The sequence below is a fragment of the Theileria orientalis genome, chromosome 1 (genome assembly GCF_000740895.1).
Source record: "Theileria orientalis strain Shintoku DNA, chromosome 1, complete genome".
Lineage (NCBI taxonomy): Eukaryota > Apicomplexa > Aconoidasida > Piroplasmida > Theileriidae > Theileria > Theileria orientalis.
The window spans coordinates 60,034-78,802 of NC_025260.1; the positions used below are offsets into that span (position 1 = coordinate 60,034).

General features: G+C 44.8%; 5 protein-coding genes across 5 annotated transcripts; 2 read left to right on the forward strand and 3 right to left on the reverse strand.

The window, feature by feature from the left end:
• Positions 1-43: 43 nt before the first annotated feature.
• Positions 44-1,487, forward strand: TOT_010000018 (conserved hypothetical protein; the record flags this gene model as incomplete). The annotated part of the gene is made up of 2 exons (XM_009690555.1): positions 44-496; positions 537-1,487. 2 exons carry the CDS (start codon positions 44-46, stop codon positions 1,485-1,487), a joined length of 1,404 nt encoding a protein of 467 aa, XP_009688850.1.
• A 494-nt stretch (positions 1,488-1,981) lies between these two features.
• TOT_010000019 (cysteine desulfurase) lies at positions 1,982-13,122 on the reverse strand (the record flags this gene model as incomplete). The annotated part of the gene is made up of 10 exons (XM_009690556.1): positions 1,982-2,168; positions 2,405-7,198; positions 7,491-7,860; positions 8,127-8,236; positions 8,291-10,209; positions 10,756-11,158; positions 11,311-11,389; positions 11,430-11,614; positions 11,707-11,935; positions 12,012-13,122. The coding sequence occupies 10 exons, from the start codon at positions 13,120-13,122 to the stop codon at positions 1,982-1,984; spliced, it is 9,387 nt and encodes a 3,128-aa protein (XP_009688851.1).
• A 1,068-nt stretch (positions 13,123-14,190) lies between these two features.
• TOT_010000020 (uncharacterized protein) lies at positions 14,191-15,565 on the reverse strand (the record flags this gene model as incomplete). The annotated part of the gene is made up of 5 exons (XM_009690557.1): positions 14,191-14,328; positions 14,361-14,849; positions 14,881-14,956; positions 15,130-15,371; positions 15,401-15,565. 5 exons carry the CDS (start codon positions 15,563-15,565, stop codon positions 14,191-14,193), a joined length of 1,110 nt encoding a protein of 369 aa, XP_009688852.1.
• Positions 15,566-15,880: 315 nt separating this feature from the next.
• On the forward strand, positions 15,881-18,193 carry TOT_010000021 (conserved hypothetical protein; the record flags this gene model as incomplete). Its single annotated transcript, XM_009690558.1, has 3 exons — positions 15,881-17,327; positions 17,370-17,605; positions 17,681-18,193. 3 exons carry the CDS (start codon positions 15,881-15,883, stop codon positions 18,191-18,193), a joined length of 2,196 nt encoding a protein of 731 aa, XP_009688853.1.
• Positions 18,194-18,197: 4 nt separating this feature from the next.
• Positions 18,198-18,704, reverse strand: TOT_010001199 (conserved hypothetical protein; the record flags this gene model as incomplete). Its single annotated transcript, XM_009690559.1, has 1 exon — positions 18,198-18,704. The coding sequence occupies one exon, from the start codon at positions 18,702-18,704 to the stop codon at positions 18,198-18,200; it is 507 nt and encodes a 168-aa protein (XP_009688854.1).
• Positions 18,705-18,769: the final 65 nt, after the last annotated feature.

An 18,769-nucleotide genomic window follows, 5' to 3' on the forward strand; every position in this document is an offset into this window, starting at 1 on the left:
TTGGAATTATTTACACTCTGGCGTGGACTGAACGCCCCTTGATATGTTGTCTTTTTGTAGCACATGTGCCCTGCTCTATCTATTGGTAAATAACGGCCTGGTATCAGACTGTTTTATACACAATAGTGGTATTCCTAGTTCAAAGCATGAATTAAGTAGTGATAAATGGTCCCTGTTCGCCACAAAGAGTAAATTGAAGGCAGTTAGAAAGTTCACCCGGGACAGGCCCAAAAAAACTCGACCTTCTGCAATTTATCCTTCTCCTACCATCTATTACGGCAACGTTCACAACCATTTCGGGGCACCTCCGGAGTATTTGGCCATTCCAGTCGAAAAAACACTGAACATTCTGAGAAACGGGCGGCTTTCTGAGCTTATTTCCATGATGAAGAGGGGCATTACTGGCTCTGAGCTCTCAGAGGCTCTCTCCGACAAACCGTTCTTCAGCGCTCTGTCGGACGAGGTTTCCGCAATTAAGCAGATTTCGGAATATGAGGTACTTGCCTGTTCTTTTATTCACTAATCTTCGGTTTCAGGCTTGCGACGTCAGCAGCGACCTGCACCAGTACTTCGAAAGCATCTTAAGGTCGCCGCTCGACTATGAGAACTATGTGGACAAGTTTTACACGGTTAAGAAGCTGCAGTCGTACTGGGAAAACAGGGAGCGGATGCTGTACAACCTGACCTTTAAGAGGCTGTTCGCCCGATTAAAGAGCGTGGCCCACAAGTTGAACGAGGCGGGCACTCCTCTCAGCGAGTTCGCCGATCCGAAGCTGTGGCACCGGTACGGCGTCTTCAAGATGGTTCCCAATTGTAAAATGGCAGAGAATTACCTGGAGAAACATAAAATCGCTCTCAGTTTCGACATCCGGAGCTTGTACTATAGAGACGTAAACACCAATCAGATTAAATCCAATTTTGATAAATTTTATGCGGAACTTGGTTTAAAAGACGGCGCTACTGCTCACACACTGGGCGAACATCTCACTGACTCAACTGATACTCAAACTGGTATAAACGGCACTGCCTCAACTGATACTCAAACTGGTGTAAACGGCACTGACGCAACTGATACTCAAACTGGTGTAAACGGTGCAGGCTCAACTGAAGGCGGCTTCAACTTATACCCCGATAGACCAGGGTCTCAGGAAACCGGCTTCTCTCTCGACGAAAAGGGGAGGCTGCCCGGGGAACTCGTCGACCGGATCGTCAGTGACCTGGCGGCGCTGGGCGTCCTGGACCCCAATGCGCCCTGGTCCATCAACCTCTCCAGGATCGACGAGTTGCAGGAGGGCTTTGCCTCCCAGCAGGCTCAACACGCCTACGCCATTCGCGACTTTTACTTGTCGCTAAAGTACCCTGGCTACAGGGTTGAAAGTGACCCCTACGTCTTAGGTGCGTTGATACCTTCTCTGTATACCACGTATTACGCATACACTTTTTATTTACTTAGCCTGTTTCTTAAACTTTTATTAATCTCTATTTAAGCTACTTGGTGACATTTCTTCAGAGTCCTTGGTTAATCACGAGTTTCGGACTAAAACTTTTGAGCGCGACCTGCTTACGAAGTACCGGAACTGGCTGCTCAGCGGCGCTCCCAGGGACTCCTTCAGGCCCATGAACCTCAAGTTTCGGCACCTTGCCATTTGGCATGGTCTTTCCAAGAACCAGCGCAGGAGGCTTGCTCAGAAGTACGCCAAGTCGATCACCGTTCCCGTCAAGTGACACTTGTTCTGGACCCTTTCCGCAACCTTCATCATTCCTTCTTCTAAACTTGTACTTTACTGCATATTGCCCGTGTATTTTACTTTACTGTGAATTCTACTGTTTATGCTTTTTAACGTGTACTCAATTGTGTATATCGTATTTACCGTGTAAATGTGTACTTGAGTATATTGTTTTAACGCGTGTTTAACTGCGTGATAATCGTGTTAACTGTGTGTTGTGTTTCGTGTGGTTATCTGTGTGTTCTGCTCGTGTGTTATATCGTCAGTTCCCAGGGGTTGTGTGCCACCTGCTCCTTCTTGTTGTCGTTCCACTCCACTGAGACGCACTTCCAGATGTCGAGGCTCGTGTAGTTGGTCTTTTTGATAACTCCCGTCTGGTTCGTCTTTGCGTTTTTGCACTTGAGTGGTGTTCTCCACAGGTACGTGAGGCCGCTGAAGACCCTAAAGGTTGCGTTAGTTTATCTGTTGGTATGTGGGCACAGGTGTGTTTCTTGTATGTGTATTGGTACCAGTAGCTGTATATTTGTTATCGGTAACTGCATAACTAAATGGATGCGGCTGTTACTATCCAGGCGACTATATAAATAAATGCTGCTGCATAAACTTCCGTGTGTGAATATCTGGGTGCGACTAGGCGTGTAAATATCTGCATCTATGTAGGCGTGTAAATAACTCACTTTTCGTACGGCTGGACGTACTGCGGAAACTGGGCGCACCCGGGCGCGCGCAGCGCCACCGGCACCGTCAGCGTGAACACTCGCGGCGGACTCCCGTCGGGGGCGCGCGGCGTCAACCCCGGCTCCTCCGTCGCCCTCCTCGTGGCCCGCGTCTTCTCGACGCGCGAGAGCGTCCTGCAGACCCTGCGCAGGTTTTTCACGAGCCCCAGGCTCTCGCTCAGGTCCTCGTCCTCGCCCTCGCTGTCGGCCTCGTAGCCCATGCTGCTCACCGTCAGGTTAAGGCAGAGTATCTCTATCGAGGGCCCCCTGCTCTCCTCCGCGTGGTCCACGGACTTGCCGTCCTCGTCGTCGGTTTGATTTTCGGGCGTGTTTTCTGCCGTTTTCGGCGGCAGGTCCACTTTCAGCAGGTTACTGGTCATTGTCAGCACCTTGATTTCGCACGTTTCCTTCGGCGCGAGCTGGTACGCGAGCTCCAGCTTCGCCAGCAGCTTCTTTATCGGCTCCAGTAGCTCCTCGTTGTTTGTTTCCTTGCTCTGTTCTCCTTCCTTCTGGCCTCCCTCTATTTCGTTTGACGACTCTTCTTCTTCCTGCTGCTGCGACTCCTCCGCTGCTGCTCCTTTCGTCATCTTCGCCTTCTTCGTCTTCTTTCCCTTGTCTCCCTTGTCGTCTCTTTCTCTCTTTTCCGACGATGCGGGTTTACTTTCGTCCGGCTGACTCGTCTGCGTGTCCTGTCCTCCGTTTTCGTACTGCGAGTCGTGCGCCAGTGGCGACTGGTCGTACGTGCTGTTTCCGTTAGACGGCTGGTCGCTCTCCACTGCCTCCTCTCGCTTCACGCTCATCTCTCCCTCCGAGTCCCTCAGATCTTGCTTTTCTACCGAGTCCGTTTTTCCTTGCGAGTGCTGCTTTTCCGGCGTGTCCGACTTGTAGCCTGATTCCGTCTTCTCTGGCGTGTCTGACTTGTAGCCTGAGTCCGTTTTTTCCGGCGTCTGGTCCTTCTGCTCGTTCATTGGCGTCACTATTGGCGACTGGTCCTCCATCGCGTCCGCCCCCAGCTCCTCCTTACTCTCGGCGGGCTCCGGCTGCAGGTCCTGGTACATGTCGCTGATGTCTATGTTGCTTTCCACGTCCGTCAGTGCTGAGTCTGACTCCTCGTCCTTGTCCTTCTTCTTCTTCCTCCTCTTCGTCTTCGCCTTCGTGCCCTTCGGCTTACTCGTCTCCACCTGGACCTTGATGCCCAGCAGCTCCTTCAGGTGCTGCAGCATGTCGTTAACTGACGTGATGAGCTCCAGGAGCCCTCCTGAGAAGAAGACCAGGCTGTCGTTAACCTTGTTTTCGCTCAGGAACTCGAACAGGTCCGTGCTGTATGGGGCCAGCTCGTCCAGGTCCAACTTTTCCGGACTCGAGCCTTCCACCTCCTTCGCATTCCCGTCCACTCCGGTCGGCGTTTGGCCGTTTTTCCTCAGTGCCGTCTGCGCGTTGTGCCCTTCCATGAACTTGGCGTAGTTCACTGACGTGTTCATGTCGAAGTTGACGCTCTTGTCGTGGCAGTATACTTCGAAGAACCTGAACCACAGCCCTGACTTTTCCACTTGTGGTATCAGGTCCATGTTTCCTTGTGGCGTGTTTATCACTGCCGTCACTATGCTGCTCGAGCCGCTATTGTTGTTGTACACGTAGCAGTTTGCGTTGTGTTCTCCCACTGCTTTCAGTTGATTTTTCTGGTTCGCCTTCTTTGCGGTCATGTCTACTTGCAGCAGTGTGTATATTGCGTCCAGGTTTAATCTCCACTCGTTTCTCATCTGACTCCATCCTCCGTCGTTGTAGTATCTGTGCGCCACGAACTCGAAGAAGTACATGAGCTCCAGCATCGTCTTCAGGCACTTCTTGTTTCCCTCGATGTCCGAGACGCACAGCGTCAGGCACGTCTTCAGCAGGTCACTCACGTACAGGTTTAGGAACAGGCCGCTGTTGTAGCTCTTTGACAGCTTTTCTGCTATTGTCTTATTCGGCGACGAGGCCGTTGGGTCCAGTAAGTACCCGTAGGTTCTCGCACTCCCTGCCGTCTCACTCATTCGCCCGCTTTCTGCTGCACCGTCCTTATGTATTCCAAACCCAAGTTTTACGCTGCTACCATTAGACCCGTTTCCGTTTCCGTTAACGTTTCCGTTAAAGTTCCCGTTTACGTCCGAGTCTGATCCTGACGGTATCCCGCTCGAGTTTGAATCCGAGTTTGAGTACGTGTTTGGCGTGTTTGCGTACGTGTTTGGCGAGTTCCCTTCGTTCAGACTCTGCGTTGACGTCTGGAGTCTCCTCTTCGAGTCCGACTCTTCTGGCGAGCTCGCCAACGAGCCCGAGACTGTCTTGCTGAACACTTGGTGCGCTGCCGATCCTCCCAGGTGTGCGTTAACTGTCACTGAGGCCTGGTTGATCCTAGTCGCGTCTCTCTTCGTCAGGTCCGGGTGGTGCGTCTTCAACGTATGACTGGTAGTCGCGTACCTGTCCGTTCTCACCTTGTTAAGCACCACTGTCGAGAGCACCATCTTCGTGAAGACGTTTTTGTAGTACCTGTATAGCCCTCTCAGCAGCGAGAGCAGCATCTCTCCCACCACCGTCGGGCACTTGTACGTCACGATTTCGAACGTCGGGAGTGTGAAGTCCGGCTCCACCTGCGCCAGCTTAAGTGCCAGGTGCTTTTCGTTCGTTGTGAACTGCGAGAGGCGTGTGATGAACCTCTTCAGTGACTTGTGCGTGTCTATTACGCACCAGCTCAGTCTTGCTGGTCCCACTGTCAGGTAGTTAAGGTACTCTTCCACCGTTCTGAAGTTTGTCGGGTGTCTGTCGAAGACTTGCCTGCTTCTTCTCACCTTAGGTCTGTTTCTTGACCTGTTTTTAATCCTTCTTTTTTTCACCGACTCGTCGTCCTTCGACGCTGCGTCGTTCGCGTTCGTCGTGCTCGTCAGGAACGCGTCCAGGTTTTCCTTGTAGCCTCCTTGCTTAATAGTCTCCTCCTTCTTCACTTCGTTAGCGCCTTGACTCTGATTTCCGCTCCTCTTCACTTCACCATGCTGATCTCCAACTTTCTCCGGCGATCCTGGTCCCAATTTATTTGACACGGGCGTCGGCGAAGACGTGTTCGTGTTAAATGGTGTCGCTGACACTGAGTGCAACCCGCTCTCGTTCGGCGTCGACATTCCTGTGTTCGAGTCGTTAATTCCTTCGCTCGTCGGGCTCTTCAACTCACTCTTCGTTGCCGCCGCCGGTGCGTCTGCTGTCTCGTTCAATGGTTCCGCCACTGCTCCCTGCCCTCTCTTCTTCCTCTTCGACGTCGTCTCTGATGTCGCTCCTTCGTCGTGCACTTCCTTCTTCCTTCCTCTCTTTCCCTTGGTCTGTGTGAATATTCTGTCCTGCGCGAACTTCTGTGCGAAGTCCGACAGGTCCAGGTTGAACATGTCCGCCTTGTACTTCGGCGCTCTCAGGTACTTACTTCTACTAACGATCCTGTTTTGCACGAAGCGCATCTGCGGCATCGTCTGCACGTATATTCTTCTTTCGTACTCGAGGCCGAAGTAGTAGTACGCGTTGTAGAAGCGGTCGTAGCCCAGCAGCACTGGCTTTTGCAGGTACCTTTCTTCCAGCTCCATCAGGTCTCTGCTTGAGCCCTTCAGTCTCTTCGGCCCCTTCTTGTCGTCCTCCGACCTCATGAGCTGCGTCCTCAGGTAGTAGAACTCGTCGTTTCTGTCGTCGATGAAGCTCTTTCCTGCCACTGAGTAGCCCAGGATGTCTCCCAGCCACAGCAGCAGACTCAGGCGTTCGTGCAGCTCCAGCTGGAAGAAGTTTTTTTTCCTCAGCTTCAGGAAGGCCTCCTTCACGAACTCTCCGCTGATTCTTCCCTTGCTCAGCCTCTCCAGCTTTTCCGCGTCCGGGTGCCACTCCAGTTCAAAGTCGTAGTATGGGCAGTACCTGTTCATTCCCCAGCCTCTTCTTCCCACTCTGTCCTTGTCCTCTCCTCCTTCGTCTGCTTCGTATCCTTCCACTTCTTCTTCCTCCTCCTCCTCGTCTTCTTTACTCTGGTCTTCTTCCACTCCGCTGTTACTCGGCTCAAAGTCTTCGTAGCCTATGTCTTCTAGCAACTTTAACTTTTCCGTGTCTATCATTTCCTCGTCGTAGTTATACTCCGACTTTTGACGGTCATTTTTCTGTTCGTCTTGTCCGTATCCTTGTGCGAAGCTGTTATACAGCGAAGCGTCTCCCCATACTACCGAGTTAAACTTAAACTTGTACGACGTCCTTGTGCTATACAGTGCGTAGAACAGGTACACCTTCAGCAGCGTGTGCCATGTGTACTCTGTCAGCATTTCCTCTGCCATGATGTATTCATTTTTGCAGATTGTTTCCAATTCTTTGTATCCGAAGCCCAGCACTGGCCCCTGCGTCATGTCCTCTATTCCGTCCACCATGTAGTCCATGAAGTATTCCTTGTCCACGGCGCTTGCTTCCATCTTTTTATTTGGCTTCAGCTTCGCTCCAGCGTAACTCTGCACGAACTTGTTGTAATACCTTACGTGCTTATTCACTGCTTCTTTAATTTGATTTTTCGACTTTCTCTGTTGTGGCAACTCCTTTTTCCACACGTTTACTGTTTTTCTAAATGTTGGCAACTTATCTCCTTCTTCTTTCGACGCCTTAAACAATCCGTCTAATCCGTACACCAGGTCCAGTGGGCAAATTTTCGGCCTGTTACTGTCGAATACTGTGAATCCATCTGGATCGTGGCTATGTGAAATAGTGCTGTATCTACAAATGACCATTAATTTACTACTTTTATTCCATATATACTACTAATATTACTTAGGGGTCATATCTACCATCACCAATAATACACATTAAATACCATAACAATTAACACCATTAATAATACTTAGTTGTTACGGTATTAATAATATCCAATATCTATCAACACCAATACTTAGCGGTTATAATATCTATCAACACCAATACTTAGCGGTTATAATATCTATCAACACCAATACTTAGCGGTTATAATACCAACACTAATTGTATACCATATCCATTACACTAATCGCACCTGTAGTTTCCTGAGACCGTGACTACTCTCTGGAACTTCTTAAACCTCTTGTTCCACCTCGAGGTGTTTACGTACGGCAACGTCGACTCTGGGTCCTGGCCTATTCTCTTGAACCTTCCCTTGTACAGGCATCCTCCGTTGGTGTTGATGAAGTCGAGTGCTATTTCTGCGTCTGATATTGCTACTCCCAGTTCTCTCTCCTGCACTTCCTTTTTCTTGTCGCTGAGCTCTCCGCTTTCTCTCAGGTTTTGGACGAACCTTTCGAATCCTGAGTTTTCCACTGCTCTTCTAAGCTCCTCCATCAGGCCCACGTACAGTCTTCCTATGCTTCCCTCGTCCAAATCCTCCGGATACTCCACATCCCCTTCATCTAAAGAATGCGTTAATTCTGTTAAGGCTATTTATCTATCGACAATGCTAGCTGGCAACGATGCTATTTACCACTAATGTAACCTATCAATCATGCTATTTATTACTAATCTAACATAACATCTATGCTATTTACCACTAATCTAACATAACATCTATGCTATTTACCACTAATCTAACATAACATCTATGCTATTTACCACTAATGCTATCTAACAATAATGTAACATAACACCAATGCTATCTGAACCATCAAGCACTCCTTACCTATTATGTTCTTGTTCAGGTAGTAGATCCACTGCATGCCGTCCTCGAACTCCTCGTCGTCCGGCATCAGGTCCTTCAGCTTGTCGCGCGCTGAGAGTGCGCTCGCCTCGCTCAGCGCGCCGTCGCCCTCGCTGCCGTACATGTAGAAGTCGTAGTGCGTCGACCTGTTGATGTCGTCGTAGATGCTGTTGAACCTCTTGTTGTTGCAGAGGCACTGGGGCGTCGTGATCTCGAAGGAGGAGAGCTCGGAGGGCCTGTACTCGTAGAGGCTGCTGTTGAAGATCAGGTTCGCCTCCAGCTGCACGAAGCTCATCTTCGGGAGCAGCGGCGACGAGGAGAGGCTGGGCACTGAGAACTGCCTCGTCAGGTCCAGCAGGTCCACAATCTCGTCGTTTCCGTAGAACTTGAGCGTGCGCAGCGGAATGTCCCTCGGGTAGTACCTCGCGTTGTCGAGCGCGACGTCCACGTCGTTGCAGATCGCGGGGACCGTGGCGTCGTCCGAGACCTCCGAGCACGTGTTGTAGTTCGACCACTCAAAGTCGAATGGCAGCAGCAGGCCGTCGCACTTCGCCTCGAGCTCCACTGCCTTTCTGTACTCCTCCTTCTTCTGCGACTCCGTCTGCACCATGTGTTTCCTCACTGCAGGCTCTATTTCCGAGACTGCTTTGTTTCTTATCACTCTTCCGCTTCTGCTCTTCACGTCGTTCATGTTGTACTGGTTGTTGTACTCCTCCAGGTTGAACCTCTTTTGCTTCGGCCCTCTCTTCGTCAGCCTCGCCAGCTTCAGCGGCTTAATGATGCTTCCTGTGTTCGGGTAGTCCAGCTTTTGCACGAACAGTCTATCCTTGTATCTGTTTGCCAGCGCATTTTTCGCCATGTACTCCAACTTCATGAAGTTAGCGTCGAAGTAGTGGAACGGGCTCTGCTCCTTCAGTTTCTGCACCATTTCCGACAGGTATGTTTCCATTTCCGTGCCTCCGAAGAAGGTGTAGTAGTAGCGGACCTCGTTGAAGATGAAGTCCAGGTTCCTGTACACGTCCACCATTGAGGAGCCGTGGATACTCACTGGCGCTCCCCAAACTGTCAACTCCTCCGTGTCCTCTATTCTTATTCTCTGCGGTTTTCCGTCATCTGAGCCTTCTTCTCCTCTGTCCACCTTTTGTGCTGGCGACTCCGTCTTAAACACTGCTGACGGTAGGCTTTTATATGTCGGCGGCGACGTCATTGAGAGCAGCACTTCTCCGAACGACTTGTCCTTTCCTGACTGCATTTCCTTCACTACTCTCGTCGACAGGTCGAAGAGCAGCTTCGCTGGTGCGAACGAGTTGTAGTAGCCTCCTGTTGGTCTGTCCAGCTTATAGTGCACGTCGTTGTCCGAGACCACCCATATGTGCGGCGTCGCTTCTTCCGACGTTCCTACGTCGAAGTACCAGTCCACAAGCACCACCTTCGACGAGAAATACCTTTGTTTTCTTGGCACTTTCAGCAGTCCTTCGCTAAGTTCTACCTTTTTTCTGTTCTTAAACGACTTTGTCCACGGGTGATTAGTTTCCAGCAGGTCCTCTGCTGTATGCACCAGTCCTATGTGCTTAACTTTACAGTACATTACTATTTTCGTCTCATATCTTCCCAGGTGTTCCAGCGGCACGAATCTATCTCCTCTGTACGTGTACATTACAAAATCCATTACGTATCTCACCACTGAGCCGTCTCCTTGGAACCATGTGTAGAAGCCTGGTATTATTGACTCTGGGTAGAACTCCTGTCCGAACTTCGGCGTGACCAGGTCGTTCGGCGCTGAATCATTCTGTGGTAACTGCCCTTGTTCGTCTGGCACCAGTGGTAGTCCTGAATCCAACCCTCCCACTGAACAGTACGACACATTCTCTCCTTTGGCCAAGATTTGTGAGCATTGTGTCAGTTTTTTTTTGATTTCATACCATATTTGTTGTGACTTTGCTACTTCCTCTTCCAACTCTGGACTCTGCTTCACTTCCTCTTTTACCTCATCATTTGTTGGTTCCGCTTCGTTTTTTATGTCAGAATTTTCGCTTGAGTCTCTAGAATCCATCAAGTTTGATTTCTGTTTAAAATGTGGTAATCATGGTAGCATCTACTGTGATGATGTTGTTCCGTTGGAAATTATTTTGGTTTGTTTTGTGTTTTTATATCTGTGTTGCGATAGCTTAATATACACAATCTTATTATAATCGGCACATAAGCCACAAATCACGCCATTAATCAATTAATGATTAATACAAATTTATAAATATTCGTCTCTTGGTTAAATTTTAATTGGTATAAAACCTTTATTTTCCTATATTTATTCTAAGCACAACATTCACGACACTAAACACCTTTTGCCACACTTATATTTATACACATATTATTTTTATTTATTAGGTTCAGTTATTTTTTTAATTGTACCTTCTACTATTTCCGATGCTTCCCTTGGTGTTATTTTGTAGTTGTTCCCTATCCACTCCTCCTTTTCATGTTCACTTTTTGCTGGACCTCCTCCCTCCTTTTCTTTTTCTGTTTCTTTTTCTTTTTCTCTTTTTATTATAATTTTCGCATCTTTATGTATAGTTTTATTTTTTTCGGTATTTAGTAATTTCGAGGCTGAGACGAACATGTTCCATATTTTTTCTGTTAGCGATTCCTCATCTTCACTGTAGTCACTCATATAACAGATATGGGTCAATTGATCTTCCTGATATTCATTTATTTTGTTTCTTGACCTACTTATTGTTCCCCTTGTCGATTCGTCGTCTGAGAATGTGTACTCTTCCACCTTGTTTTTATTCCAGCTTCCGCTTTTGTATTCATTCAAATTCAGCCTATCTCCGTCCAAATACTGAAACGTTTTTACTCTTTCATCATCTTTTCCTAAATTCATCATTTGTCTCCTTTCGTTCTGGTAGATGTTCTCCGCGATTGCTATTGACTCTGATATCGTCATGTGCTGGTTTTTGTACTCTCTGTTCAGCAGTCCTGGCACGTTTGACAGTGGAACTACTGTTCTTTTTTGCCTATGTTATTTATTATTCTCCAAATTCAACTTTTCTAGCCCTCTGGTGTCCACACATTTTTATCTCTATTTACTTATTTATTAACTTACTTTATTTTCCTTTCTATTTTTTTCTGCGTTTGTATTATTGAATCTTCCGAGCTTATATCTGACGGCCATTTATTTTCGATTGGTATTGCTATTGTTGGCTTTATTTCCGCAAAGCTCCTTCCATCCTCGCTCAGCTGTTTTTCTGCACATTGTTTTATTTTTTTGTATTTTTCACTACTCACTTTCTATGTACACTATGTTTGGCCTCTCTACGTAGAGATCTGGCTTCGATACTACTAGATCGTTGATGTGTATTATTTCATCCACGTCTCTTATTTTACTGAGGTCTACATACTCCGTATCGTCCTCATCTTTGTTTTTGCAGCCTAGGCACTTAAATATCCACTTTCCTTTTGGATTCATTTTTCTTTTTTTCTGATTATTGTGTGTGTATTCGTATATGGTACTTGACGATCACTACTGTGTATAAGTGGCTAAAAAATTAAACTTCACGTCCACACCATTGTGTTTTTGTCCTGGTTTTCCAGGTACATTTCGTACAGTGGACTCAGGTCTCTGAGTCTCTTCACCACTTCCTTGACTGCCTCCACCACTTCATCTGCTTCGGATTCCGTCGTGAACCTTCCTATTCCGAACCTTATTGACGTGTGCGCCAGCTCCTCGCCTATGTCTAAACTTCTTAAGACATAACTCGGCTCCAAACTCGACGATGTGCACGCTGAGCCTACTTTATTGTTACGCGTTTGCTTCCACAATAGCTACGTGTGCATACTTCTACCATTTACGTTTTTTTGTTTACTTACCTGAGCTCAGTGCGAACTTTGAGAGTGACATCAGCAGCGACTCTCCTTCTATGAACTCGAACGACATGTTTAGGTTCCCGTAGTACCTCTCTCCTGGCCTCACTGAGCCGTTCACTGAGACCTTATCTATTTGGCTCAGGCCCTCGTACAGCTTCTTGAATATCTTCTCCACGTGCACGCTGTCTCTTTCCATCTCTCTAGACGCCACTTTAGCTGCTGCTCCCAGCCCTACCACCAGTGCTGTTGGCAGTGTTCCTGACCTCAGTCCTCTTTCTTGTCCTCCTCCGTCTATCACTGGCTGCAACCTTATTCTTGGCTTCGTTCTAACGAAGAGTGCTCCTACTCCCTTTGGTCCGTATATTTTATGCCCTGATATTGACAGCAGGTCCACTTGCAGCTCCTTCAGGTCTATTGGCATTTTTCCGAAGCTCTGTGCTGCGTCTGTGTGAAAGATCACTTTGTGTTCTCTGCATATTTTTCCGATAGCTTCTATGTTCTGTATCACTCCTATCTCGTTGTTAACGTGGATCACGCTGCACAGGAACGTTTCTGGTCTTATGTGTTTCCTCACTTCTTCTGGAGATATTATTCCGTTCTTGTCTGGCTTCAGGTATGTCACTGAGTATCCTTCGTTCTCAAGCTGCCTGCAGCACTGCAGCACACACTTGTGCTCTATTTGTGTAGTTATGATGTGATTCTTTTTCGATCTTCCTGATGACTCATCCAGGTTCCCGTAGAACGACTTTGACCCTTTTATTGCCAGGTTATTACTTTCTGTTGCTCCTGATGTGAAAATGATGTTTTTCTTTTCACAATTGAGCAGCGACGCTACACTCGTTCTTGCTTCTTCCACTGCGTTTTCTGCTTCCCAGCCGTAGGAGTGTGTTCTTGAGTGCGGGTTTCCGAATGCGTGTGTCAGGTACGGCATCATACTGTCCAACACTCTTGGGTCTATACATGTTGTTGCTTGATTATCCAGGTACACTCTGTTATATACCGTTTTTCCGCACTTCGTTTTCATTTTTCCTTCTATTTCTATTGATAAGGAATAGTATCTCAGTTTTAACTGGTTAAATGAGTTTAAAAATACTTTTCTTTTTAGAAACATCATTTTATTTTCTTTATTCTTATTACGTGTTTTCTAATTTAAATTATTAAACAATTTTCCTACAGTTATTATACAAATAGCATTACACACCTATTAAAATTCAAAATTAATTGATAGTACAAATTTAAAACAACTTAAGCCTAGTATACATAACAATAATTACTGATTTTACCTTATGGCTGCACTACTATTCATTATTTATTTATTTTATTGTTTTTATTTATTTAATTTCAATCCTCTTAGTTTCTTCTATTAAATACTTCTTAGTTTTTATTTCAACTTTTTTAAAGTTGTTTTAAAATTCTTCTTATACGTACACATTTCAATAATCAATTCATCTACTATTGATTTTTCATTTACCTTTTTTGTATAACAAACGTATACACACATGAACTTATTTCATTAACATTGATTAGATTCCATGTTTTTTACTAATTTTTACTTTTAAATAACATGTCATTTATTCAATGTTATTAATTCACACTTTTACACATTTTATCTTCTATCTAATCATAAACCTCAATTAATTATTTAAGAAATACTTTAATTTACAACATTATATTAACAAATTTACTTTATTTATGTTGTTTTTTACATTATCTTAATAACTACAATTACGGGTCCGTTTACGTCTTTTCGACCACGATTTAAGTTGCTTATTCCTTTTCCTTTTACAGTTCCGTTATTTTGGTCTATATGTTTTAGTTATTTACTTGTTTTCTGTGGTTGCTTACCAGTTTAGTTTATGTGAGTCCACCAGGTCCTCTTCGTCGCTATCCAGTGCTCTTTCTGGCCTCTTCGGCTTCGGGTTGTTGTTTTTCACGAAAATGAGCACTATTAGTAGCAGTGGTGAGATTGCCAGGAAGAACTTCAGTACGTTGAATAGGAATCCCAGTAGATCCACAACTCTCATTTTACTTCTTCGATTGGCCACAATTTTATCAATTAGTGGTTTTAAACTATTTGTTTAATTACGATAACTACTTTTTATTTTTATTTGTACTGCCGACGTTGAGTGCTGTGTATTGTGTAGTGCGTGTATCACATTAGTGTTTTGACTTTGGTGTGCGATTATTTGAACGGCTGGTCCCACATTCCTTCGTGTTTTGGCGCGCGCTTCGTCATGCTTATGTTTATGTACTTCTCTCCTGTTGCCGGGTTCTTGTACATCGTCCAGAAGGTTCCTTCGCAGTCCACCTTCCCGAACAGCTACACATTTATTTTCAGGGGTCTGCACTTACTTCTTTTTGCAGTACCACTTGTCCCTTTCTTTCTATCGTGAGTGTTGAGGGCAGGAACTTGATCTCGTAGTCCTTCCTCTTCGTCGTTTCTTCTACTGTGAACCATATTTCCAGACTTTTAAGCGACTGCCTCCAGTTTAACTTAAGCCCTTCCACTTTCATAGCCTTAAATTCTTCTTTCAGCAGTCCCTTTTTTCTATACAGTGCTTGTACCATTGACTTTAACTCCTCTGTGTTCAGCCCTTCCTTCATTCCTTGTTCCGAAATCTTCTTTTCCAACTCACTCCAATCTATTTCCTTTCCTTCTGTTGCTATTTTCGACATGTCAAACACTTCACTCAACGTCTTCTCCAGTTTTTCATCTCTGATTTTCAAAATTTCCTTGACACTTTTTACTTCATCTTCTTCTTTGTTTTCCACTTTCAGTTTTTCCATTTCATTTTTACAATTTTCCCCGTATACTCCTGCCTTAATTTCATTCACAAAATTCTAATTCGAAATTTATTCATCTAAAACTTACGTTAATATTCTTCAGGTCCTCCTCTGTAAATAATGGCTCTGTTGTACTCTCATAATCCAAGTTACTTTTTCCATCACTCACGTACAATCCACTGCTTTTAATGCTTCTGTTCTTTGTTGAGTTATTTAAAAAAAATAATTTCTTTAAGGGCCTAGGACTCGTTGCCAGTACTACACATATCAATACACAGACGACTAACGTCTTCATTTTTTATTCGTTTGTCGGTCCAATTCTCTTGCTGATCTCAACACTTCCTTGTACACCAACTCACTCTTGCTAGGCTTCGTTTGTCCATATTTGTCGTACTTATGCTCCAGCTCCGACAAACTCGACTTGCCTGTTGGCGAGAAGCAGAAGTTCGTCTTCTTCTTCAAGGGGAATACTACACTCACGTCTGGATCCCCGTAGTAGCTTCTAAAATATGCTGAATCCCCGTAGAACACAAATGGTTCGTGAGATACTGGGTTTGCTTCTCCGAGCACTTTCCTCAGCTGAACATCTTATTTAGTTTAGAACTTACTTTATCGTCTATAATTTTAGGTGTGAACTTTTTCAATAAATTTGCCCAAAATGGTAGGTATGTTCTGTGTCCAGTTTCCCAGTAAATTGAATTTATTTGCAAACCGTGGGACAAAGACTCATTATTTCCTGACCCTGGTCCGTCCGAACCGTGATCATGACTCATTTCTTTATTTAAATATTATATAAACTAAATATATTTACAGAATATACCAATTTGCCGTAGAATCATTCAATTATTTAATTATATGGGGAAACAAACAAAAACGCTGATGTTATTTATATGTTAAAAACTAGAACACCAAAGTATTGTTGTATAAAATGTTGTATTTGTTCATAAACTTTTGATATATATAAAATTTATGATTTTTAAAGGTCATGTGTTAATATTGTTGTTACACATTTATAATATTCATTCGATTCCATAGGGAAACCTCATTATTTTGATGCCTTTGTAATTAAATTTAATTTAATGTAACATATGATTTACTCTGATGAATTTGTCCAGTTTATTTCTGAGAATTGGAATTTATTTGGACAACTTCATTTGTCAGAACCTCTTTTTTTATTTTTTGTTCTTAAGAACCTGTACCATACAATACTCTCAGATTTAAGTGAATTCTCAGTGGTTGATGAACTCACATTTAATTCCTTTGTAAACGGATTTGATGAGCACCAAAATTCCGATATAAATGAATTTAACACATTTGTTCCGTTCATAAAAAACAACTTTTTATTGACTGACACCCAAAAAAGTCTTATAGAGGCCCTTTTAACCTTAAGGGATGTAAATGATGAGGAAAGAGGATATTTAAAATCATTCAGGGTATATTATTCCAGGGATGATCGAGGGAGGAGTTACATTTTAGTGTGCGAATCGCAGCTGTATTATATAGTTAAGGAACTCACCTTAACTCTATTCAACGAAAAATGCGAATCGGGTGTAAATAAAAGGTTGGCCTTAGATAAATGCGTTAAATATTTTAATTTGCTGAAGGATAAGGGGTATTTCTGTAAAGTAAATTCGGCGATTGAGTCTGAATTGTCAAAAGCCGTCAACTCAAGAATATTGACATATTCGTTGTGTTTTTTACTGCTTTACTTCAATACTTCGTTTACTGGAGTTTCAAAACGGTTGATTGAGTCTTTGAACAGTGACAGCTTGTCGACGCTTTTTAAGTGCACGTTGATGGTAAATAGACTGATACTGTCGCACCCTAAGGACGTCAATCTGTGGGAAATAAAGGCAATTTTAACGAAGTTGTGGTTTAGCAGATTGAATTTGAAACTAAGGAGGTGCGTATTGCAGAAAAATGGCGTTTTTTCATCGAGGCCACCATCAAAAGGCCTGTTGTACTCCCACTTGGTCAAGACCATATATAGGCTGTTTACAGATAAACTTATTCTAGCCGATAAAACTTTTACACACGAGGTTTTGTCCCTGAAGCCATTCAACAACAACGTTGTGTGTTACCTGAAGCACGAGTACGAATGCGTAATTGACCACGTGGTTGAGCCTTTCATGATTGAAGTTAAGAAAGTGAGCACCTTAAATTCGGGGAACATTTTTCAGGAGTTCACCTATCTGACTGCGGAAAATAAGTATAGAACTACTCTTAACAACGCAATTTTTAAGCTGTTTTACCAATTTTACAGAAATTTGTTGAATAATTTCAGTTTCCCTGGCCTATTCATTCTTTTGGTGAATTTGATAAAAACCAGGACGTACAGTAGAATGCAGTCCTCAGTAATAAACTATTCTGATTTGTACACTAGCTGTTTCCTTTACACCAGAGTCGACGATGTCGTCGAAGAAACGCTGGGTCTATGTGATCGAATGATAAAAACGGATACACACAACTGCTGGATAGAAAATAAATCTAGGCTGCTAATTCACTTGTTGGATTTGACTGAGCTTAGGCCTTTTCGTTTCGACACTGAGTTGGCGAATTTGCTTTTTAAATTTAAAGTTGTTTATGTTTTAAATAAGCACATAGCAACATGGCATGTTTTTACCAACTCAATATCCGCCATTTGCAATTGTGGCATCGACAACTACAGCAGAAGTGTAAGGATTTGTAACATGAACCGTAAAAAAAACGCAATAAGGAAAAGACTGATGAAATGTAAAATAGACCAATATAAATCTGAGTCCGTATTAATTAAGAAAGTAATTAGGAGTGAATTTAAAATCGACGATATTAACGTTGGTGACATTAATGTTGGTGATGACATTAAAATCAATTACAATACCATTGATGGCGTTAAACATGTTGACAAGTTTGGGTACTTGGACGGGCACGGGTTCGTGAGTGTGAAACATGTGTATTTGGACTCCCTGGAGGTTTTAAAACGGTTCCAGGACTCTGAGATTGATTGTTTTTTGAACGCCTTCAGCCAGCTGCTGAGCGTGCTTGTGCACCTGTTCAGAAACGTTTACACGTTGAAGCGGAAATCGTCCGTCGACTTAAATACGGCCAGCTTTACGCCGTTGGTTGACACTGTGCGCCTCGTCTCCAGGTACGCGGCCTCCGTGCCCAGACTCGGCTCCAGGGCGAGCGTGCTGGTCGGCGTGAGCCTGGCGAAGAGGATGCGGAGGCGCTCCAGGCTCCTCTGCTACAAACACTACAGCGTGAGCCAGGCTGAGGACCACGGGACTCACCGCCTCGACTCCCTCGTTGCCGCCCTGTCGCGTCTTCTTCTCTCCCAGCCCTTCCGCTTCTACGTCCACTGGACTGTCTCCTCCCAGGCCAAGGTGGAGCTCCTGCGCAGGCAGGTGCTTAGGTTGAAGTAATGTGCTACTTGTTCTTCTTATACTCGTACAGCGCCGTCGACGCCAGCCTCGAGTTTTTGTGCATTTCCACCAGCTCCTCTGAGCGCCTCTCCAGGGTCTCGGACAGCGATATGTACCTCTTCTGCAACTCCAGCTGCAGGTGGTATATCTTTTCGTACAGCAGCTTCAGGCGCTTGTAGTTCGAGTCGATTGCCTGCATCAGCGCCGACTGGTTGCTGCTGAGCACTCCGAAGTGCTTCGTCTGGTTCCTCGAGTCGTTGAGCTGTATTTTAAGTTTCTGTTCCGTGGAGTACCGCGCCTGGTTCTTATTTATTATTTCGTCTCGCAGCTTCGCGACGTCGTCCAGCCTTCTTTTCAGGTCCCTCCTATAGGCCTCCTCCTCAGTCAATTCGCTCGTTTCCCTGCGTTCGTAGTCCACAGTTTTGTCTTCCTGGTCGTAGTAGAGAAGTGTAAAGTTGTCCACCATTGGAGGACCAGAGTCTGAAGTTTTATTTAAAATATTAAAATCCATTTTGCAAATATATATATAATTATACGATAGGTGACTTGTGAGTGAAAATTTAATGTTAGAATATT